At 46.5% G+C, this 24,062-nt stretch overlaps 2 protein-coding genes across 2 annotated transcripts in view; one reads left to right on the top strand and one right to left on the bottom strand.

Moving 5' to 3' along the window:
* bcas3 (BCAS3 microtubule associated cell migration factor) overlaps positions 1-24,062 on the top strand; it is a gene marked incomplete in the record, with an annotated part of 263,195 nt that overhangs the window by 151,965 nt on the left and 87,168 nt on the right.
* On the bottom strand, positions 10,717-15,399 carry LOC144405442 (uncharacterized). Its single transcript, XM_078098550.1, has 2 exons — positions 12,601-15,399; positions 10,717-12,534 (listed from the first exon to the last, which is right to left on the bottom strand). The coding sequence occupies exons 1-2, from the start codon at positions 15,247-15,249 to the stop codon at positions 10,843-10,845; spliced, it is 4,341 nt and encodes a 1,446-aa protein (XP_077954676.1). The 5' UTR covers positions 15,250-15,399; the 3' UTR covers positions 10,717-10,842.

The raw sequence follows: 24,062 nt of genomic DNA, 5'->3' as shown, positions 1-24,062 counted from the left end.
AAATATAGTTGTGCAGACACGTAGTAACGCCGAACCTAGTGACGTCAAAGCGTACTCAGGCACAGACGTAGTTACATAGAAACGTAGTTACACACAATCATACTTACGCACGAACGTACTCGTGCACAAACGTAGTTATTTACAAACAACGTTATGCACACACCTAGTTAAGCACAAACGTACTTGCGCACAACACTTTTTACTTGATGCCCTGGTGTGGAGTAGAACCAGCACGTTGTGCATAGGACTTCATAACCCCTTTAAACTGAATCATAAAAATACAGATTTGTTCCTGAAATACATTTAGTCTTTAGATGTTTATTTATAATAATAACAATCATTTATTTATAACGCACTCTTTCGATATTTATGGTAAGTTTCACTAAAATAGTTCATCATCTTTGCCTGAATTTGGTAATTTAGGCAACAGCGCAAGTCTAATTTTACATGCGTATAACCTCAAGCAATTATTTAATTCCTTGTTTAATTGATATATTTCAAAATCTGTTAAAACTATAATTCATTATTTAAGTCCAATTAAGTTGCAATACCATACATTAATTGAACACAATATGAATATCATAACAGTGTCATATATCGTCTCTTATTTAACAAATGGTAAAGTAAAGGTGAACGTTTTATTCTCTGCTGTTGGGACTTTAATATCTGTGGGTACAGTTTAACAGTCTTTATGTATAAAGTAGAGCCTTTAGTTTGACTTTATACACTACTTACAGTGACATCTGTACAACCGGACCTCAGAGGCTCATTGACATTTATGTGACCCCCTAATGCACAACATACTTACTGCCTCTCCTTTTGTGTGAAGCAGTGCGCCAGTAGTGTTGGAGAGGGGTGGGGGTTCGTGCTCCAGGGCTGCGCTGAACTTCCTGTGAAGGTGTAAGGGATAAGCGAAGAGAGGGATGCTGGGAAAGGGTGAGGGCGTGTGAGGAGATGAGAGTCTAAGCCCGGCTTAGACATCCTCCTTTCAGAGGCTCCTGACATCCCTACCGGCTATCATATTCTCCATGGCAAGGCCAACACACACAATCACACACACACACACACGCACGTTTTCTCCCTGCCCCTCGCTCTGACCCTGAGCAGTGCTCTTACTGAGAGCAGAGACACTTAGTGCTGTCGCACCACTTGTAAAAGCTTTGGTGCCTTTCATTCGCCGTGCACCCGAAGCCCAAGTTCGACACCGCCGCTGGCCGCTGCAGGTTCGTGGCCGACCACAGGCGGCTCGGTGTGGGCGTTCATGCTGCCCTGTAGTTGAGTTTACTAGTTTACTGAGAGCCGTTTGCAGTTTGATGTAGGAACACATAAAGTTTCCTCTGAGGTCGTCCTTTGCAGGAAACAGCGACGCCGGCCGTTCAAACATTTGAGGCCCTCTGTGTTTTAAGTACATCTCTGTTCCCAGCACAATTGGCATGGTATCAAAGCGATCACAGATGTCTGTTGGGTCACTATACAATTAGTTTCCTTTAGCTTAGACAGCCATGTTTTCCTAACCGGAGCAACATCTAACATCCTTCACTAAAACCTTTTTCCCATTAAACGGAGGAATGATTTTGTTTGTTACAAACTCTCAAATCATAGCTGGGGATTGTTGGTATAGTGGAAAGACTAACAAAGTCTGTACAGAACAGCGTGGCAAAATTACTTTTCTGTTAATAGAGTTTGGTAGCTTTAAAGAGAGCATATTCAATTCATATTTGTTTGTTAATAAAATAATAATATTTAAGGTGAATCTGTGTTGGTTTTCTTTATTACATACATGTTTGAATTGGTTGGAAATATCTTAATAACTACCCGACATTGTATAATATGGTTGAAAAGAGCTTGACCAGCTACAACATTAAAATTCTGTTTGATAAATGAGTCATAACTACTGAATACTATGATAATATAAAACTGACAGTTGTAATGACTTTTTTTATTTCCTCTATGGATAATAAAAGTGCAGATGATTGATTACTTTAACATATTTTATCATTTCATCTAGCCACGTCCGTATATAGTGTTCATCACATCCTATCTCTCAGTACATCAAATATAACATCATACAAACATCATATAATCATATAAACAAATTGGACCGTAAAAGCCTTTGTAAATCAGAAAAAGATTTTATAACTTGTGAGAAGAATGTAATATTATATTATAGGTCATCAAATAGCAATTAGAAATGTTATATAACGTGTTACTGCTGTATTCCCATTTTTCTTATTGGCAAGTTTGTTCACTCATTGAAGTGTTTTCTTCCTCTTTTCCATGTGCTGCTGTCCTCGTGGCCCCGTCCCACAATACAGGTGAGGCCCTCTCTTTCAGCTTTCTGTCTCTCCCGTTCTCTCTCTCTTTCTTGGCCCCCTCCTCAGTTTCACTCGGGCCCTCAGCACTCCCACTAAGGGGCCCTTCATTCTCTCCCAACACCCTGTCATTATTTTAATCAAATGCAATTACCACCACTCTGAGGACAATTGACTTTTGTCGACCGCCCCCATCCCAGCCACCACAACAACACACACACAGTGTCCCGGACAAGAGTTGAAGGTCTAAGCGGCAGGAGGGGCGTGTAGACGAGAGGGGGTGTCTGGGACCGAAAACACACATTGTACTGTTCACTATTCACCAACTTCATTTCAATCTTAAGGAGGGTGGGGTGCATATCATTTGATTGAAGTATTAAGGGGTCAGCAGCAAGTGTCCCTCAGTGTGCGTCCCCGTGTGGGTTCGCCGTATCATCCAGCCGCTCTCCTGGTTGGGAGGTGGGCAAGGCTTTGAGTGGTTAAAAGATTGTGTGACACCGTTGTGGAGTGATGCGCTGAACTGACCGCTTTTGTGCCGAGTGACAAAACGATGCTGGGGCCAAAAGCAGAACTTCCTTTGTCCTCAGCCCTCCCATTATGTTTGCAGCGCTGCAAACATATGATTTCAGCACAGCCCAGAAGGAGAAGATGGGTTGAGAGCGGGCGACGGTTGTGTTTGTGAGTGAGAGTGCGTGTGCGTGTGCAGCGAGGGAGGTGAGGAGGAGGGCCTGGCTGTCTGAATAGCCCCCTCTGTAATAATCAGCAGGCTGAGCCCCCCAGGAAGGGGGAAGAAGAGCGGGATAAAGACTGTAAGTGTTCTGAAGATGTGACCGCCACACCACCGCTTCTTTTGCCTTGTGGGCTCTAGGAAAGAATTCACAGATCTGTCATCTGCCAGACATTACCCCCCCACCCCCCGCCCCCCTCCCACCCTGCTGCCTACCACTTCGACCCTTTTTCTGTCGCACTCACACACAAACACACACACACAGACAAACATGCACACAACACATACATATACAGATCCCTGTTCTTTCCTCCAGCTTCCTTCCTGTAACTTTGGGTGACCTCCTCCCCAGACTAGACACACAATATCCCAGTGGATCCCTCAGTTCCCGCCTCATACGTTTCTGAGACACAGTTAGTGTCTCAGAAACATATGACTCCAGTTTAGGTCGACTACCATTGTGTGTGTGTAAAAGAGAACAGGGTCAGGTCAGAAGCCAAGGAGGAGCACTGTGAGGATGCTCGCCCTGCACAATGCACTCCAACCACAAGGCAATATAAACACGACGCACCAACAGGATGGGGGAATTCCTCATGCATGGTTACTAACAAAACATGAAATGTTTATGTTGTCTGTGTTGGGAGGGTGTGCAGATATGCGCTTGAGAAAAACAAGGAACAAGGTTGACTCTGATCCGCATGCGGTACCTCCCACGGCTTCTTGTATTCTTGCATCACAGCGTGATGGGAGGGCGGCTGGCGTCCCCGGACCAAAGACGCAGGGCTGTACGGATATTGAACAGGACAAGACATTAACATTTTACCAGCATCTTTGCTCTGCTCTTCTTTTTGTCACCCTTCTCTCTCTCTCTCTCTCTCTCTCTCTCTCTCTCTCTCTCTCTCTCTCTCTCATTTCTTTCTTTTTTTTTTAGTTGTAGCACACCCGCTGAGGAGAGTGTCTCAGCAACCAAAAATGTCCACCCTTCATGTGGTAGAGGAGAGTCCGACAGAGAGAGTGTGCTAAATATAGATATGCTGTATATATATATTTTTTTTTCTTAGATGATTTGTGATGTGGGTATTTTTTACTGAGTTGTGATGGGATCTATATATTGAGCCATTTACAATGCCCTGTGCGTTCAGTTTTGTATGGAGGCGTTTCATGTCTCACTTTAACAGCCCATACTGTATAGTGCTGAGGAGGAAGGTGGTGTGAATGCCAAAGAGAAAACATTCAGACACTGAGCTGGAGAAATGTCGCATTGGCTCGGAAATGAAAGGGTCCCAGCAGCCTTTGTTGCTCCTGCCTTATTTCATTTGGTTTCTTAATAAAAGACTAGAGGTAGTTCACGCCAGAAATAGAGTGCACACTACCAAGCCCTGACCATTGTGCTGTTTACTTTGAGCATGACATTAACACCCAGCATACATATTTTAAAAGCCCTCTCAGAAAGTACAGTGTGTGGTCGAAGCAAGGGATTTGTTCAAATTAGGCCCTTAAAGATCATGTAACATAAGTGGAAGCAAATGTGGATGTCTCTGCCATGTTATTCTTCCAATGCCCTGCCAAAGCACGCGCCCTAACTACAGAGTAACACTCAGGCAGGAAAAAGACACAACTCTTGTCCCGAGCCCTGTGTTTCCCTCCAATCGTCTTTTATGAGACACCTCGGAGAGTTTAGACAAGTATGGCTCTCAGACTTCGATATTACAGCGTTGGATGTGTAGGAGGGGCAAGTTATGCCTAATGTGCTGTGTCCATTGAGTGAGACTGTTATGCATGTTAATGAATGGTGGTCAGAGAAACCGTGTCCTGTATCAAAGAGCTGAACTAACATGCCTTTCTCACGGAGCCGGAGAAGTGGCCCTTTGTCACGGCGGACGCCTGCTATCAACTCTCAGAATCTCACAAAATATGCCCCATTGTTGGAGAAGGCCAACTCCGTTTACAAGTCTGAGCTGACAGCATTCCTGAAGACAGCAACACAAACTTTAACTTCAAAAAGTGATGGTGATGCATTACATTGACTTCTAACTCTTGTGCTTGAGAGACAATCAAATCATCCCCGAGGCCGGGCTGTTAATTACCTGATGTCACTGTCTACCATTCAGAAAATAAAAAACTAACATGCTTTATTTTGGCTGTTTGATCACCCTTTTCAAACGTGATCATTATTTAATGTAAAGTTGCAAGCAATTGGATTTGCTGTCACGTCTCTCAGTGAGTAGGGCAAGAAATCCAAAGAATGTCAAAAAGGATGCAACTTAAATGCCTTGAATGACATGCAATAGGGGTTTAGGAAAATATTCGTACCCTTGTAAACATGTTTAGATCTTGTGATATTATATTGACTCAAGCACTAATTGTCTTAATTATTAGTACATGCAAAAGGTTTTGTTAGGCAGTGGCACAGATTGCACACACGGTAATTTCATGGTGTTGAATGCTACTCTGACTGTGCTGAATGCAAAATACTGATAGAACAATTCTGATTGCACCTCTCTTTACTCAGACTGTGTGCATATCTCATTCTTTGACCGTTATCCCACAATTATATTTATAAACATTGAAGTGTATTGGCTTGCTTACTTTATTGTAATACAGCACAATTCATCAAATTACAACCCCTGTGTTATGATGTGTATCGTAAAGCCCATTTCTTCCCAATACACAACTCCAACAAGCAAGGGGCAAGCACCAACGGTTTTCAAAATGGCCACCATGACTCCCAGTACAAGAAGTCAAATTATCTGGAGGTCCAAGTTTGCCGCAACAAATTCAAAACTAACAATCGTTGCTTCTAATAGTATCCCAGTTTGAATCATTTACTTGTACTTTGAACAGGTTGATAGTTTGTATTTATCTTTGTAACTCCCCTTCGTCTCTGAAACATAACTAGGATTATATCTTCTCTTTGGCAGTACCATCCAGCGGAAAAAATAGGATAGGAAGGGTTTAGTATTACATTCCTTCTTCTAGTCCGTAACATGCAGTGCTCAAGAAAAGACTTAGCTCAGCTCGGTCTGCAACTAAGCGCAGTAAGCCCTTAGAGAGGGCTGCGGGCTTCTCTCTCTCTGAAAATGGTGGCAATGGAAACAGTGCTTGGGGAAAACAGGCGGTTGAGTCCATTTTAAAAGCCCTACCACCGCCGTCACATCCACCGTCCACTCCCCTTTCACGGCGTCGGTAGTGTTGGAATGTTTTTCATCAGAAGGGGGCTATTTACTGGGCTCTACCCCTTGCTTGACTGTGTCTGCGAAGGGAAAGAGAGAGAAGTAATGCTCAGGAAAGCATTTATTTATAGGTATCTGAAAGCTGCAGGGCTCTGAAACTCTGGGATGTATTATGACGTGCCTTTGGAAAAGCAAAAACAAAACCCCTTACAGCCAGATCCAGCTATTTTTATCACTTAGGTTAGCTCCAAATTGTACTCCATAAAAGCTGCGTTCTCACCCCACCCCCTTGCCCACATTACCTTGCTTGTCCAAACGCTTGTTTTTGGTGTGCTCAAACCCCATGCAGGTGTCCAGCGAAAGCAAACAAATCTCTGCCCTACATGACAACTGCCAAGACAAGGGGGATTTAGAGAGAGCAAATGTTGCTTCCGGAGCTTTTCGCTGTCTTGACGTCAGAGGTTTACAGCGCTTGTTTAGTGACCATGCCTTAGTACAGGAGCTGGTAGTTCCCAGGTCCAGATCTGTCAAAGAACATTGTCTGAATCAGATCACAACCCCTGGTGCTAACAACGCAATGATGAAGTCAGCATCTCTCAACATCTCACTCCTTAATGGAGTCTTCACTGGCTTTGTCCTTAACCATCCATTGGCATTAATTATTCAGGGGGAGAAAGGAAAACCGTTTGAGTGGGTAACACTGATCCAGTGTACTCAACCAATCTATGCAGTGTAAGTAATAAAATACCACGCACTCAGACGACACAATAAAAGAGATGGAGACAGAGGAGACGCTTGTTAAAAATGTAAGTAGACGGAAGCTACCCGAAGACAACAAAGGGAGGAGGAGGAGGCAGCGGCAGCTCGGGAGTCAAACGACACAGCAACGACATTTTAGTGTCTGGGTAGATCAGCGAAACAGGCCGATAGCAGCTGGTGTTTCACTGTATCCACCCGGTCCATGGAGGGCGCCTGTCCAGGCCGAGGCTGAGTCGATGTGATGCGCCCTCAGTGCAGCTGACTGATGCTAATTGGGATTAGCGCCCATTTCGCTAAAGTGACACAAGACATTCCAGGGCCAGCCCTCCCAGACTCAACTCTACACACTGTCAAACTCTACCGTATGTTTTCTTCTCGTCCGCGGGGCTCTGTTAGGATGCGGGGCACATAGAATAAAGGCCAAGGAAAAGTGCTACCTAGAGAGAGAAGAGTGAGAGAGGATTTGAACTATTTTCTAAAAAAAAAAACAGGACAAAAACTAGGCTACTGTGGTGGCGTAGCAGCGCCTTGGCGGGAAAAGGTCATGTTGGACTTTTGAACCCACACTCTGAATGAGGCTAGATTTCCCTGCCTGACATGAGGGAAAAGATATGTGTGGAAATCCATAAGTCATCCTGCAAAGATGAATCCATTCCAGCTCTGACAGACTTAGTCAAAGCTTCCGTGGCGAGAAGCTTTTGCACCTTGAGTTTGATAAATCCACCCAGCCGTCCGGTGTAAAGATGGTGGAGAGATGACTGTTTGTTTTTTTTCTTTGAATTTTGAAGGGGGGCCTTTCCTGAGGTATTAGATCCATGAACTGGGAGTGCTGTATTGAATATTTTATCGACTGTCTGCTTGCCCCGTGCTGACCTGCCTGACATGCTAAGTTCCCGGCTCGCTGGAGACGCCACGTCGCTTCGCATCAGCCCAGCCACCCGTGAGGCTCTCCTGCATTTCCTGTGAATAAACTCGCGCACAGTGGGGGAGGAAGAGAGGCCAGGGCACAGGGGCACTGGGGCTGAGATGAGGAGAAAAAAGACACACACACACACACATTCTTTCTCTGAAGAACAACACACACAACCTTGGCTACAGTATGAACTCCCTTAGTCAGAGCCTGATGAATCCTCTGAAAGCACCCAGTGAATTGAAACGACCTGAAACCTCTATTTTAATTACAGCTTCACTGTCCGTAAAGTTTGCTGCACCAAGGCCAGTCTGAGCTAGCTGTGGTTCTCTCATGAATACAGTAATCCAACAAGTCCTCAAAATTGATACTTTGTAATTGCTTTCCGAAATTACTCATACAAACATTTTAATTTGGCATTAGAAGGCACCATCACTGCATGCTAACTATTTTATTAACAGACTGGAGAGGTAAATGGCTCTGCCATTCACGCAATGAATGTGCTTTTATTACAGCTTCTTTATCATGCTTACCATTTATGACACACTACTTACAGAAATCATAAACGTCTTATATCCACATTGAGGGCACAGCCACCACATACGGTGGCTCCAGGAGGATATGTTAAAATACATGAAAGCATGATGTTGTGTTTAACTTAATGCTTCTCTAGTGATTATACTGTAATCTAGGTTTATCTTTTTCTGTGGACTTCTGCTGCAGCCATGAAGCACTGTGGTGCACTTTAAGTAAAAGCTCACCAATCAGCAGGGGCATTTTTTTCACATGGCATGTGAGTAACATTTGCACAACAATAACAGGTTGAGAGTGACACAGTCGAGTGTGCTTAGGGAGTTATGCTCTGATGATGAGAGTACATTCTCTCTCACCGCCCAACACCCCCCATCCCTGTGTCTCTGGCTCATTACTGGCAGTGGGGCTTCCTAATGTGTTAAAACTCAGTGGGGTGGAAACGTCAGCCAACGGACTTTGGTCCCCCAACGGTCTTTACTTATTCATGCAAGCGCTGGCCTCTCCCCAGGACAGTGTAGCGCTGACCCAGGAGGACAGCAGGGCCTAGAAATAAATGACCCTACATCAGGTCACTCTGCATTTCTGACCGATGAGTTGACAAGGAGCAGCGTCTGTCCAGCAGAGCTCACTTCTGTTGATGCCGAAAATGTGCCACATTACTGTCCCATGTTTTATTTTCCTCCCTGACCAACCCTTTACCCTTTAGCATGTATAAATACCACATAACTTCACTATTGTTGAGAGTGTGGTAGGTGGCACGTCCTGCCATTGCATCATTGATTTGTGCACTATTACATCATTTTCCAGTGATGGTAAACAGAGTTTTGGAATGAGTGAATATCTGAATATTACGGTCAATCATTTTTTGGAGTTTGAAAGGTGCACTCTGATTTAATTTGTGATGTAGTGAAAAAGCAGGTGCATTTTAGTAGGTATTCTACCATACAGTCATTTGTGATGTGAACTACTTTGTCTGAAGTGTTGTCCAACAGCTTATTTGATGTGTGTTTATAGCTGATCCAGATGAGCACCCTTTACTGTAAGGTGAAGACGATGAATCTTTCATGTGGGATTCTCGGCACACAATTATGGGCAGTCTTTTTCTGTTTGAAGTGGCAGTGCCTGTCAGTTTAGTGAAGTTACAAAACTCTTGGAAATAGTGTTTGTAATGACGCAATGGAAAGATATGGGAGTAGTGGTTTGGTGCAGCTATTCAATGAAACAATCCAACAAGTACTTTGTTTGAAGGATTTAGAGATCATACGACCATGAGAGTGTTTTATTAGCTGTGGAATGAGTGAATTTGGCTTGAATTAATTGGATATCATTGTATTCCCCTCTGGAGTTACAGTCTTGCTTCAGTTTTGTTTTATCTTGCAGAGGATATCTGCTGTCAGCTGCATCTGTCCAAAAACGGTCTCAGCGCTGACACCTCCCCTCTTATTTACTATTTAATCTCAGGAATCAGGAAACATTTATTGCCAAAATATGTCAAACATACAAGGAATTTGTCTTGGCGGTTGGTGCGTGACAGTAGACAGTGTAACAATAGATAACAAGACAGCAGTGCACAAGTAATAAAATAAAGTAAAATGAAATGCTAATGCAAATCTGTGTTCTGTGAGAGGGACGGCTCGGTGATATAGAACGAGTAAGAGGCGCCGCTACGCCTTTGAGGTCTCTCCCCGTCTTCCTCCGTCCTCTTCGTCTCCCACCCTGCCCATCACACATCCATCACATAATATTTGGAGAGACCCTCAAAACGTGTTTGTTTTCTTTTCTGTCATTGTCAAATGCCAAGTACCCCACCATAAACCTCCACATAATGTTTTATACGTGGCCCTTCAAAGCACATTTGCAACCACAGAGATTGTGATTTACCAGCTAGGGTGTGTTCCTGTACTTGGCAAGGTGGGGGTTTCGACAGTGTTGTGGCAGATGAGTTGTCTGATATTGTTTGAATGGAAGTGGGAGGACCTTGACTTCCATAAATCTGAGTTTAACATGACTCAATTTAAGACATCACCATAGAGCAAAACAAATCTTTGTGGTCTATATACGGTGGAGGAAATTGTTATTTGAGTTCTAGTTTGAGAAATGAAATGTTTATAATGGTTATGGTAGGTTTCCTAGTAAGAGACAACATGTTGTTAAAAAATCCAGAAACTCATATATCATATCGATATATATATATATATATATATATATATATATATATATATATATATATATATATATATATTGTGGCAATCCACGGGTGTGGGCAAAAAGAATCTGCTGGGAGTCACGAGTGGTTGCACAAAAAAGGTTTGATTTATTTCTAAACGTCCAAACAAAAAGAAAAAAAAAGCCAAAGTAAGTTCTTCCTCTTTGGAGGGTTTGGGTCCTTCGGTCCCGCTCGACGGTCCAGCACTCGATCTCCTCAGTCTAGTTCTCCCTGGCTGTTGGAACGGTTGGTCCTTTATAGTGGGGCTCACCTTCATCAGCCTCATGAGCCGCAGCTGTGCCGCTCGTTGTCTCCCGGGGGGGGGGCGGGGCGTATCCCCTTTTAGTCACCTGACCTTGGTGCTGATTGGTGCTCCTAGGGACCTGCACCCGTGGGTTGCCACAACTCCCCCACCCCAGCAGAAAGCCGGGACCCCGCCGTCCCGCCCACATACAAACGTCCCGCCGGGACAGTGCATCCGCGTTAGCATGTTCCTTCCCTGGTCGGTGCTCCACCGTGAATTTATAGTCCTGGAGGGTCAGGAACCAGCGGGTGACCCTGGCGTTGGAGTCCTTTGCCTGCGCCATCCATTTCAGGGGGGCATGGTCGGTCACCAGGGTGAAACTCCGCCCCAGGAGGTAGTAGCGAAGCTTGTCCAGTGCCCATTTTATGGCGAGCGCCTCCTTCTCCACAGTAGAGTAAGCGCGTTCGTTTGGCAGAAACTTTCGGCTGATATACATCACCGGGTGCTCCTCTCCGTCTCGTACCTGAGATAGTACTGCGCCCAGTCCCACTTCCGACGCATCTGTGTGGACTAGGAATGGGAGAGAGAAGGCAGGCGTTACTAGCACCGGTTTGGTGCACAAAGCCTGTCGTAGGCACTCAAAGGCCCCGTTAGCTTCGGTGTTCCATTTGACCTTGTCCGGCCCCCGTTTTCTCGTCAGGTCATGCAAGGGGGTTGCCATAGTTGCGTAGCGGGGAATGAACCTCTGGTAATACCCCACCAAACCTAGGAATGATTTGACCTGGCGCTTGGTCTTGGGTCTTGGCCAGCTGAGAATGGCCTCTACCTTGGCATCCTGGGGTCGCACGTTGCCCCGTCCTATGCGGTAGCCCAGGTAAGAAGCTTCCTCTAGGCCCAGCCGGCACTTCTTTGGGTTTGCCGTGAGGCCTGCCCCGCGAAGGGCCCCCAGAACAGCTCTCAGTCGGCTCAGGTGAGTCTCCCAGTCGTCGCTGTGAATTACAATGTCATCGATATAGGCTGCGGCATACCCTTGGTGCGGCCGGAGAATCTTGTCCATTAACCGCTGGAATGTGGCGGGGGCTCCATGGACACCAAAGGGCAACACGGTGTACTGATATAGGCCTTCGGGGGTGGCGAAGGCCGTCTTCTCTCTGGCCCGAGTTGTCAGCGGCACCTGCCAGTAGCCTTTGGTGAGGTCCAAGGTGGAGATGAAACGGGCCGTTCCCAGCCGGTCTATCAGTTCATCCACCCTGGGCATAGGATAGGCATCGAACTGGGAGGCGTCATTGAGTCTACGAAAGTCATTGCAAAAACGGTAAGAGCCATCTGGCTTGGGCACCAGTACCACTGGGCTGGACCAGGCACTGTGGGACTCCTCAATGACCCCCAGCTGGAGCATTCTACTCACCTCCTGCCTGATGGCCTCTCTCCTCGCCTCGGGGACACGATACGGCTTCACCCGAACCGTTACTCCTGGCTCGGTCCTTATGTCATGGGTGGCCACGGCGGTCCTGCCCGGCAGGTCGGAGAAGACATCCAGGTGCTGCCACACTACCTCACGTAGGTCTTGCAGCTGACTCGGGCTGAGATGGTCTCCCATGGGCACATTCGGTAACGGGATCCGAGCGGTAAGGGCCGGGGTGGGTTGCGCCGGCGGTCCTGGAAGACTCTGCCATTTTTTAAGAAGGTTAACATGGTAGAGTTGTAGGGGCCTGCGCCGGCCAGGCTGACGTACCTGATAGTTGGCTTCATTGACCCGTGTCACCACCTCATAGGGTCCCTGCCACTTAGCCAGGAACTTGCAGTCTGCGCTGGGGACCAACACAAGAACACGTTCTCCTGGTTGGAAGGCACGTACCTGGGCACCCCGATTGTACACTCTGGCTTGGGCCTGCTGTGCCTGTTGCAGGTGTTCCCTCACTACTGGCCAGACTTGGGCCATCCGGGTCCTCATTTGGTCCACGTGCTCGATGATGGTGCGATGGGGTGAAGGCTGACTCTCCCAGGCTTCCTTAGCGACGTCTAAAAGTCCGCGGGGTCTTCTCCCGTACAGCAGCTCGAACGGGGAGAACCCTGTGGACGCCTGAGGCACTTCTCTTACCCCAAACAGAACGTAGGGTAGCAATTGGTCCCAGTTCTTCCCATCGGCCTCCATTACCTTCTTAAGCATCCGTTTTAGCGTCTGGTTGAACCGTTCTACCAGGCCGTCCGTTTGGGGGTGATAAACTGATGTTCGTAGTTGCTTCACCTGTAGCAGTCTTAACATTTCTTTTAAAACCCTTGACATGAAACAAGTGCCCTGGTCAGTGAGGATTTCCTTTGCTATTCCTACCCTACTGAACAATAAGAACAATTCTTTACCCACCGCTTTGGCGGTGGCAGCTCGCAGTGGTAGAGCTTCCGGGTATCTGGTTGCATAGTCTATGATCACTAGGATGTATCGATGACCCCTACTAGTTTTGGGCAGTGGACCTACAATGTCCATGGCAAGTCGCTCGAATGGTTCTTCGATAATTGGCAGGGGGATTAGCGGGTGCCTCACTGAGGGCCGGGGGGCCACTAGTTGGCACTCTGGGCAGCCGGCGCAATAATCCACGACTGCCCTTTTCATGCCGGGCCAGTAAAACCGGGTTTCTATCCTCTCCCGTGTCTTATCCATCCCTAGGTGAGCGCCCATAAGGTGGGAGTGGGCCAGATACAATACCTTACTGGTGTAGGGGCGAGGGACTACTAACTGTTCGACTGTCTGCCCTCCTTTCTGGCACATCCTATACAGCAATGAATTTTTTGTAACAAAGAAGGGGTAAGACAAGGCACTCACCGGGTCGATGGGCTGTCCGTCGTGGGCGAGCACCCGAGCCCAGGCGTGTTTCAGGGTGTCGTCTTCTTTCTGGGCTGTAGCAAACTGGCCCTTTCTGTTCCCCATCCCGTCCGCGACTAAGGGGAATTCTGAGAACTCCGTAAGGCTCCCGCCCTCCCCCCCTCTGGGGATTTGGGATCCCTCCGTAGCGGTGTCCGTATCGGGGGTTCGGCCCCCCGCCCGGTTGGAGCCTCCTGGTGCAGTCGAAGGCGAGGGGGGAAGGGGTCTTGCCTCTTCCGGGGGGCCCTCGTCGGACGAACCGGACGGAGCGTGGGCCGCACAGGCAGCCCTGGGTCTCCCGCGTCGGATGGGTCTTGGCTGGGAGGCCCTATCGTGCCCTCCCCTCGGTCGCAGACCCCAAAATCTCTCAAAAATGGGGCAGTCGCGTCCAATGATCATGGGGACCGGGAGGTCGGGAACCAGCCCAGCCCGTATGGAAAAAGATCCCCGGGGGGTACACACCTGGATCCATCTCGTTGGATATGCCTTGAGGTCCCCATGGACGCAGGTCACCTCGATGCGTGGCCCCTCTTCTCCTTCCGCCCACTCAGGGCGGATCAGGGTAACCACACTACCCGAATCTATCAGGGCTGAGGTGTCCTGGTTCCCGACCCGAACCGGCACAGTTGCGGCGCCGGGTATTGGGGGGGTCCAACAGGTAGTCATGAGGCACCTCCCTGGGCGGTGCTGTTCCTCCGTGCTGGCGGAGGGCATGGGCACATCGCCCGCAGGGCACTGCCGGGCAATATGTCCTAACTGGCCGCACGAAAAACATCTCCACTCAGACCTGTCGGGTGTTGGGCGCGGAGCGGTTCTCGGAGCCGGGCGAAGAAGGGTTGCTGATGGCCGGATCGGAGCCCGTCCCTCAAGGCCTCGGGGAGCAGGGCATGTCCCCGCCGTCATCTGCTGGCTGACCCGATGGTTCTCCAGTAGGTTAATCAGCTCGTCCACCGACGCGGGGTGGTTCTGGGCTGCCCATCGCTTGGCGTCGAGAGGCAGGGCCCGGATGCAGCGGTCCATAACGACGCGGTCGATGGCAGCTGGACCCTCCCCGGTCACCAACCAGCTACGGGTAAGCCTCCCCAGGCGCACCACCTGGCTCCGCACGGGACCCTGGGGGTCGTACACCCAATCGTGGACCCGCTGGGCGCGGCCGGCTAAATTGTGCCCATAGTGGGCCAGGATGGCCCCCTTCAGCGTTGGGTAGTCTGTAGCCTCCCTGGTCCCGAGGTCTTGGTACGCCCTCTGGGCGTCCCCTGTCAGAAAAGGCGCCAGAATGTGTGCCCACCTGTCTTCCGGCCAGCCTTCACGTTCTGCCGTTCGTTCGAAGACCTCAAGGAAGGCCTCCACATCGTCTCCGGGGGTCTGCTTTGTGAGTAGAGCTGTTGGGGACGCGTGAGGGGCCCTTGGGGTTAAGTTCTCAGCCAGCCGGTCGAATGTCCCCTGAAGGGCTGCCATGCTCTGCACCTGCTGCGCCTGGGCTTGGAGAAGCCTGGCCATCGCGGCCTCCATTGCTTCTCCCATAGTCTCCTGCTTTCGGGGTTACGGCGGTGGAACTAAAGAATCGCCCGCATCCTCCACCATATGTGGCAATCCACGGGTGTGGGCAAAAAGAATCTGCTGGGAGTCACGAGTGGTTGCACAAAAAAGGTTTGATTTATTTCTAAACGTCCAAACAAAAAGAAAAAAAAAGCCAAAGTAAGTTCTTCCTCTTTGGAGGGTTTGGGTCCTTCGGTCCCGCTCGACGGTCCAGCACTCGATCTCCTCAGTCTAGTTCTCCCTGGCTGTTGGAACGGTTGGTCCTTTATAGTGGGGCTCACCTTCATCAGCCTCATGAGCCGCAGCTGTGCCGCTCGTTGTCTCCCGGGGGGGGGGGCGGGGCGTATCCCCTTTTAGTCACCTGACCTTGGTGCTGATTGGTGCTCCTAGGGACCTGCACCCGTGGGTTGCCACAATATATATATTACGATTCGAGATCTTGCGTCGTTGGGTATCAATGATCATGAGAAAGGTGAGGGATTATTCCAGAACTACACAGGAAGAAACTACCATATCAATTATAGATTTCATTATCCGTGGGCAAACATCAAATAATGAGTTACTCCACTGTTTATAACTGTGTAATCAAAATGTAGTCAACTAGTAAAACGTCTTTGTCGTGATTTGTTACATTTTTGGTTTGCTGTTTCCATACTTGTTATATTTGTTTAAATATTGTCCCACACAACAACTGTCAGACATGTCACATGATCAGGAGTGTATTAAGAAATATTCACTTGCGATGTTCAAGAACCTCCATTATATAAATATGGATGAGACTGCCAGGCACCGGCTGACACTGACTCGGTGTAGCCCTGCTTCAGATGGGCAACAATGAAATGGGGCTTGAAGACACTGTCTGTGGGTATAAATAATTGAATTCCCTACTTAACCTCAGCTCCTTTTCTTTGTATTATCATCATTCAACACATAGTCTGTGTGGTGTGTGATTAATGTACCTCATTGGTTATTTAAGTTATTGTATTTTTCATGTATTTTTTATTTTTTTGGAATAGAGAGCAGCGGTGTCAAGGAAATAGATGGAAGGAAGGAGAGAAACCTAGTGTTAAGCATTCACACCAAATGATCATAATGTTGGTGTAGGCTCTGACCTTTGACATGATGCAAACAAGACCGCATGCTAACAGAGCTGTTTCAGTGTAGCAGTGGCTTTTCTATATTGCTTGAATCAGTTTTTCCAATGTTTGCATAAGGATTATTATCACACTAGTGTGTTTCTTCAGTTTCTGTTTATTTTTTTCAAACTTACTTTCACAGAGAGCATAAATATTACAAATCAAAAAAGCCACAGTGAATAAAGGCATCAACCAATCAAGTAATGCAAAAAACATATATATTTAAAACGTTCACCTTAGTGTACTTTAACGCGGACGCTATATTCAAAATCTAGTCTATGTAGTTATTTACCAGTGATGATACTCAATAAAACTACGGTGGCCCTGAAGTGCAAAACACAACGGCAAATAGGAAAACATTAACTCCTTACCGAAAGGTTAGAGCCTTATAGCAGAGGACGGACCCTTCAGATTCGACAGACGGACTGTCTGTGTTTTAACCCGCTTAATCCGAAGCCTTTCGCCGGCGACGGAAAGTGACATGGAGGATTCAAATTACCGTGACTCCTTAACTATTTGCACAATCGGATTCTGAAAGCTGAGAAATGACTGCCACTTTCTAGATATTCTGTCAATCAATAAATCAGTGATGAGGAGTGGAAGTGACGCAGCAGGAGAGCCGCAGCAGAAAGTCACGGAGAGATGACGATGTTTTACGAGTGTCTTAAAAGTGTCCTACTAGTGTTTCACCATTGTTTTACCGGTGTTTTGTTGTTCAATTATATTTAGGTGTTATAAAAGAAAATCAAAGGGGCGGGTGGGGGGGGAGGGGTGCTGTGGACGCCGCGGACGCTACGGGGGGGGTACCGCGGACGCTAGGGCCGACACGGCTCGGGGACCGGAGTCCGATTCCTTGGCGTGAGGAATTGGATGTGTGGCGGGAGTGCGTGACTGTCTCGCTCAGTGCGTGACACTAGAGCCCTGCATCATTTCCTGTTAAAAGACAGACAGACAGTTCGACTGTCCAATCTGAATGGTCCGTCCTCTGCTACAAGGCCCTACCCTTTCCGTAAGGAGTTAATGTTTTCCTATTTGTGTTTTGCACTTCAGGGCCACCGTAATAAAACAGCTCACAGTAGCTCTGGCTACACAGCGGTTTAGCTAAGACAGACCAGTAGACTTGCTCTGGGTAAATAGAATCCTGGTATTTGGACCTCTGTCTGCACAGATCTGTTCAAAATCTTTTATTGAAAAAGGGGTTGCAACTGTCTGAATATGTCAGTATGAATAGTTTTGATGTGAAATATTCGCAGGCCAGTATTTGGTCACGCCCCCGCTGTGTCTTAAGACTCACGCTGCCACCTGAGGGGAACACTGGCAACTCCCTTAGTCTGTATTATCGTCTTTCCCTCCCCAGTCTTCACCCCAAGAGTCGGCAGCTCAGTGCCACTGGCCCTCTCTCTATTTCCTTGTCACTGTCCATCCTCAGCCATGGCACTGCGATGCTACTTAATGACCCCCTCTCCCCATTACCCACCTCCACCGCAACCCCAAGTCCCTCCAGTCCTCCCAGTGCCCCCAGTACACGGATCAGTCAGCAGCAGTAGGGCTTGAGCTGTCAGTATACAGTAGCATTACCGTGACAGAGCTGCACTGTTGTTTGTGTCTGTGAGAGATGCCATCCCTGTTTACCGTCTTTATCACTGACACCTTTTCCTGGTTTGTGTCTTCTTACGCCCAACAGAGACACAGTAAAATCATCATGACATTCAGTTAGATTTAATATTACATCACATTAAGGAACTTTGAACTGCTTATGAAAGGAGCTCAGTGTAATACTGATGCCTCCTAATGACCTACATAAGTACAAAGCCATTAGCAACGGCCAAGTGCACCACGTGCTGGGCGGTTTCACTACGGCGAGAACACAATTAGCTTCAGACGTGCCGCCTGTCTCGCTTGGAGCCAACACCACCCTGCTAAAGGGCCCAGGCCTTCGTTCTGAGCCTGCTGCAGGGAAAGAAGTTGTGGAACAACCAGAACAAGCACGGGAACATTATTTTACAGTTATTGTGTTTTTATATAAAGCTGAAACAATTGAATCAACCATTATAAAGTCACATGACCTTTCCCCACAATTATGTCTAATGTTTTTTTTCCTTGTTAAACAATTGTGCAGAATCAAATGATGGACGAACCCCGACTCCAGTTAGTTAATTTATGATCCCGTTTATAAGAAGAATGGAAATACTTAATTTTCGATTTCATTGCAGTTTAGTACGGTCTGGGTTTTGGAATAATATGCATAGTCTAGACTAAAAAAACAATATCTAATGTAATCTCTGGTTGGGTGCCCGTTTCTGCCATACATGTAAACACTCTGTAAAATTAACTGAAGAGCTCTCATTTCCAAGTAGAGCTGCACCGTGAGGGTTCCTCATGATAATGCTGTATTAGTTCCCCTTTTTGCTAATGAGTGGACAGTCATTTCAGGACTTCCGTTTTCACCCTATGATCTTAACCTCCCCATCGCGACAAGACATTTTTATACATGCACACTGGTACAACAAACTTGAACAAACACCATTCGGCACTCACAAAGTGTCTCCTCCAAGCTGCCGCCGACCACTACCGTCCCAGCGTGTCAGAAAGCCATTAAAAGCCAGTCTCTTAAAACGGTTTCTCAGCTCGCCCATCTTGCTTCTTCTCTCAGGCCATATTTAATAAATAAAGCCGCCGGCACTCTGCGTCTGAGGGAGAGAAAGCTTGTGCAAAGTGTGTGAGGCAGTGATGGAGAGTGAGAGGGTCCCTATTATATCTTGCTAAAATGCTCCAAAGGTAATTCAGCCCTAGGTCAGGGGACCTTAAAAGTGCAACGGCATGTGTGTGTTCCTCGGTGTGTACGGTGGCACTGCATGTGAGCGGGTGTAAAAGGGGTCGGTTTCTAAAGGGTTTTTAAAAGGTTTGGAGGAGTGAAGGTCAGGTGATGGAGAAAGCGTTAACAGCAAACCTCTCTCGCAACATCCCTCCATCCTGCCTTTCCCCTCTGCTGCCCATGAAAGTTTGATGTTAGAATTAGGTTGTTGACTCATCTCGCACCTCTGTGCTCATAGTATTGACAGGCTGCCAGCAGACTGCTGGGCGGGCCGAGATAGCCACTGAGTGTGTGCTCCCTCCCTCACTGTCTCACTCCACTCTCCTTTTGCTTCAGCATCAGCCAACAGCATCAGAAGTGTCTTAACAGAGCTTTAATGGCCTGCGCCCCGGACCTCACCTCGAGCGTGCACTCACACACACACACAAATACACACACACACACACACACACACACACACACACACTCGCTGTGGGTTGGAAATGGCTTGCTGGTGGTGGAGGGAAAAAAAGTGTTCAACAGAAAAGGAGAGAGAGAGAGAGAGAGAGCTCGTTGTTCTGATGGCGGGTGACATGCACGCTTTTTCTCACCCTCCTTGCTCCCCCAGCTCCCAATCCTCCCTCCCTCCCCCTGACCACCCGTTAGTTCGTATGACCAGCCTTCCTCAAGTGTATTCCTTTGTTTTCTGTCTGTTCCCCTCGCTCTTTTGATAGCTCCATCTTGTTTTCACTTTAATTCCTTGAAGGGTTCTGTGCTTAAAACCGTTCTATAGTTCATTCATTTACAGATATCCCAGTAATGCATGAGTGGCATTTACATTCCAAAACATCATTTGGGGTTTTGAAGAGTCGTCCTGTCTGGCAGTAGGGTTGCACTACATCACCATAGCAGCACTTTGTCTATCAAACCACATCCTCCCTCTCTCTCAGCAGACCTCTCAAATTGACACGTAGACTCTGTCCTCTGACCAGCACGGTCAGAGGACACGAAACTCCAGAAAATCTAGTTTTGCCGTGAAAATGGTCCCATTTTCTGTAGCTCAATTTGTCATCTTTTGATGAGGTCGCACCCTGACTCATTTTTTCCTTCTCACCATATTTTTCTCTCCCTGTCTATACCTCCCTGTCTTCCTTACAATGCCCCCCGCCCCCGCATTGAGTGAAGGCTTTAGCTGTGAGGAGCGCTGTGCTAGCCCGGCTCAGCCAAAGGCAACGCTCATTAGCAGAGTTTAGCCACACAGGCGCTGAATGGGGCGGCTTGTTGACACACACAATGGGATCAACCCCCTCACTGATGAAGCGCACACACACATTAACACACACAAGCCGAATGGTGGCTCCAGCTTGACGCGTCATGCCCCCCTCTCTTACCCCCTTCAAACTGGGCTTGTGTGTGTGTGTGTGTGTGTGTGTGTGTGTGTGTGTCTCACAGAACAACCCACCCAGATAGCTCTTCTGATGCCCTCTTTCCCTCACATTACACGGTAACACACACACAAACACACTCAGTCACATGTCACACTCCTCCTTTGTGCTTCATGTACCGAGACCTAACTCGCAGATTTAGTTCATTTAGAATATAGACAACTTCCTCATGTAAACACTTAATTACCTACCACAATATCTTTCATTGACACAATTTTATTTTTCGGGAACAATAACTTTATTGTCTCTAACTGGCGTAACCACAATCATCCTGCACAGAGTTTGTATCAGTACTAGTACAGTATATGTACTTTCTAGCTTGTACCGTCCTCAGGTCCCCCCTGATTTCAACTGCACACTCACAAGAACACACACGTGCTTGGTAATGGAATAAGCAACTCTAATACACAGTAAAATGACCAGTTAGTACTAATAGGTTTTTTCACTTTGGCCTGGTTTTGCTGTCACATGGCGGTAGGACAAGGCCCTGTCTCATAGCCCCATCCACCCTGCCGGATGGGACACATCAGCTCCAATTTGGCCCATCACCGCCTTTAAGAAAATTTATCAGGCCCTCGTTAGGAATGAAAGCAGTCTGTGTACCAGGAGCCGGGGCAGATGGGGGATTAGTTCAGGCTTCCCACGGACAGGGAATATAGAAGGAGTAGGGTTGTGCTTGTGTGAGCTGAGTCGGAGAAAATAAGGACACATAAGGATACTTAAGTTTTGCGTGTGATTGTGTGTGGGTGGGTATGCATATGTGCGTGTCTGCTCTGGTGTTTTTAAGCTTGGCTAATTAAAACGAAGCTAACTTCACATTGAGTGAAGAATGTTCAGCTCACTCATAAATAAATAGGACAAGATTTCAACCCTTGATCACTGTCTAAGCTCAGTGTTTGGACCTTCACAGTGACAGGCTCACTAGTGCAACTAGTCTGACCTCTGTGTGACTGCTACTGCTCTAGAATATCACATGACTGGTTTGGAAACATCTGCATAGGACAGCGACGGTTTATTACATTATCGGCGGATCTGCACATCATATTCTTTATTATTTAATTTGGTCTATGAAAGGCCCATCACAGTTTATCATCATCACATTTCTCTTCTCTAGATTCATTTCATCCATGTGATGTTTCCCTTTTTTGTAATAAATGAAATCGTTAAGACATTATGAAAATTGTTTTCTGTAGATCAGTCATTCGATTAAACAATATCAGAAAGGTCTTTATCTGCATTATTTCTTCTTCTTTCCCCCTCTTGGTTATTTGTTTTGATTAATACATACAAGCATAAAACAAGCAACAGTCAGTTGTTTCATTTCCTGTTCCTTTCCAAGTTGTGTGGCTAGGAACTTTCTTGAAAGTTGTGATAAGCTGGCGGCGAGTTGAACATTCAACAGCCACTCAGCCTTAAAGAATGTGACGTGTTGCTTTTTCAAAAAGAAAGCAATTCTATCTAATTTTGCTCCAAATCATCACATGTCGGCCATTATAAAGCACAGTGTGCTACTGGCTTCAACTGAATTGTATTAAATAATTTATTATAAAGTAGGGCTGTCAATAGATTTTTAACGCAGACTAATTAATCGCACATTTTGAAATTCATTAATCTTGATTAATGGCGATTAATGATTGTGGTTGTTGTTACAATGTTGTTTATAATAAAGTCTAAATCTTAAAAGTAATGAGTAATCACTTTAGAAAGTGTGTATTTTATAAAGTTTTAATTGTTAATGTTATTTTAAACACCAAACTATACACATGTGATCATCTTGGAGGCAGAATTCCACCGGGTCAACTTCCGGTTTAAGTAAACAAACGAACGTTAACTACGTTCAAATATTTTGTTGCATTAATCTAGGCCACATAAATCGCATAGATTAATGCATTATACAGCCCTGTAATAAAGAGGTGAGTTAACCAACTTGCTTAGTTCACATTTGGACTTTATTTACAGGACTCTTGCACTCCATAATCAAACTTTTTTTTCTTAGAATTTTATGTTTCATCTTGGAAATGTAGTCTCTTTTCTTCTTTTTTTTGTTGTGGCCCAAATCCTTGTCTTTGTGAAATACAACACCAAAGCAGCAAAGACATTCACAATCCACCATCTAAAAGCCTGGTGCCCAAGTCAACTATGTAATCACGGCATCTGGCATCCCACATTGGCCTTTTCCACTTTGACCACAGATGTTGTTTTTTCTCCGACTTTTGATTTCTGCAGTTTGAGTTACCTCTCTAACCTTTTTTGGGCTCTCACTGGTAAAGTTGCAGTAGGTTTACATGCTCCGAGTTCTCTTCATTATAAGTACAGCGCTGTCTTCAGCAGTCAAGAAGTATTTTGGTCACCAATCCTACTGCTTTCAAACTGTGAGCAGACTTAACTTCATGTTCGCTTTTCCGTGCATCTCATTAGTCATTTAGCTGACGCTTTTATCCAAAGCGACTTATCTTGCGTTTTTAACCCATGGTTTTACATTTTGCCCGGGAGCAATTAGGGGTCAGGTGTCTTGCTCAGGGACACTTAAACATGGGACATGGAGCAGCCAGGGTTCGCCAACCTTGCTGTTCCCGGCGCACCCTCTCTACTCCATGGGCCACCGTCGCCCATCTCCAATCCAAATCACTATCCATCATCCACCAGCTCATCACACATCTCACTAGACCCATAATCACCCCATTTCACCCATCATCTTACTTACTTAGCAAATACCAAATATTCCTACTTTTTAGCTGATGTTGCTCCGCGAGTTGATAAAGTTGTGTATAATAGGGAAATCAGATCAGACGACTTGGGCTCAGTATTACAGTCCTTCGATCAGAGGATCGGCGGTTTGATCCTTGGCTCCGCTATCCCATTGTCTTGTGTCCTTTGATAGGGTACTTGACCCCAAATTGAGGGTGTATAAATAGGTATGCATTTTAAGTTAGAGTCGCGAATGGGAGGTAGCACGGTAGCTCTTGTCAATGTCGGCGAATGGATGAATGATGACATGCCGTGTTAAAGTACTTTGAGTGGTCAGAAGACTGGAACAAATATTTCGTACTCGGATAACAGTAAAATCAGCTGTTGTACTTTTCAAAGATTTTTTTTTATTGTCAATTGCACACGCCCTGTGTATTAAAATTCTTGTGCTTGCCTTTTCTGGAAAGCCGACCAATTTTAGAATAAAAATAAAAAATAAATATACAATATTTACAGGAATGTACATGAAATAAAAATAAGCCAGAAATGAGGTAAGGGAAAAAGTGCAAAACTGAGCAGGTTGTAAACGAAAAACTTAAATGAAATGAAATCCGTGCAATATAAATTAACAGTGAAATCCTAACAAGCTAAAGTGCAGACCAGTTGTGGATGAGGTTATAGAGTCCTCTCAGCTGTTGATGGCTCTAATGGCAGTCGGGAAAAAAGAGTTTTTCA

The sequence above is a fragment of the Gasterosteus aculeatus genome, chromosome 1 (genome assembly GCF_964276395.1).
Source record: "Gasterosteus aculeatus chromosome 1, fGasAcu3.hap1.1, whole genome shotgun sequence".
Lineage (NCBI taxonomy): Eukaryota > Metazoa > Chordata > Actinopteri > Perciformes > Gasterosteidae > Gasterosteus > Gasterosteus aculeatus.
The sequence above is the reverse complement of the archived record's forward strand: the minus strand, read 5'-3'. Positions and strand labels throughout refer to the sequence as shown.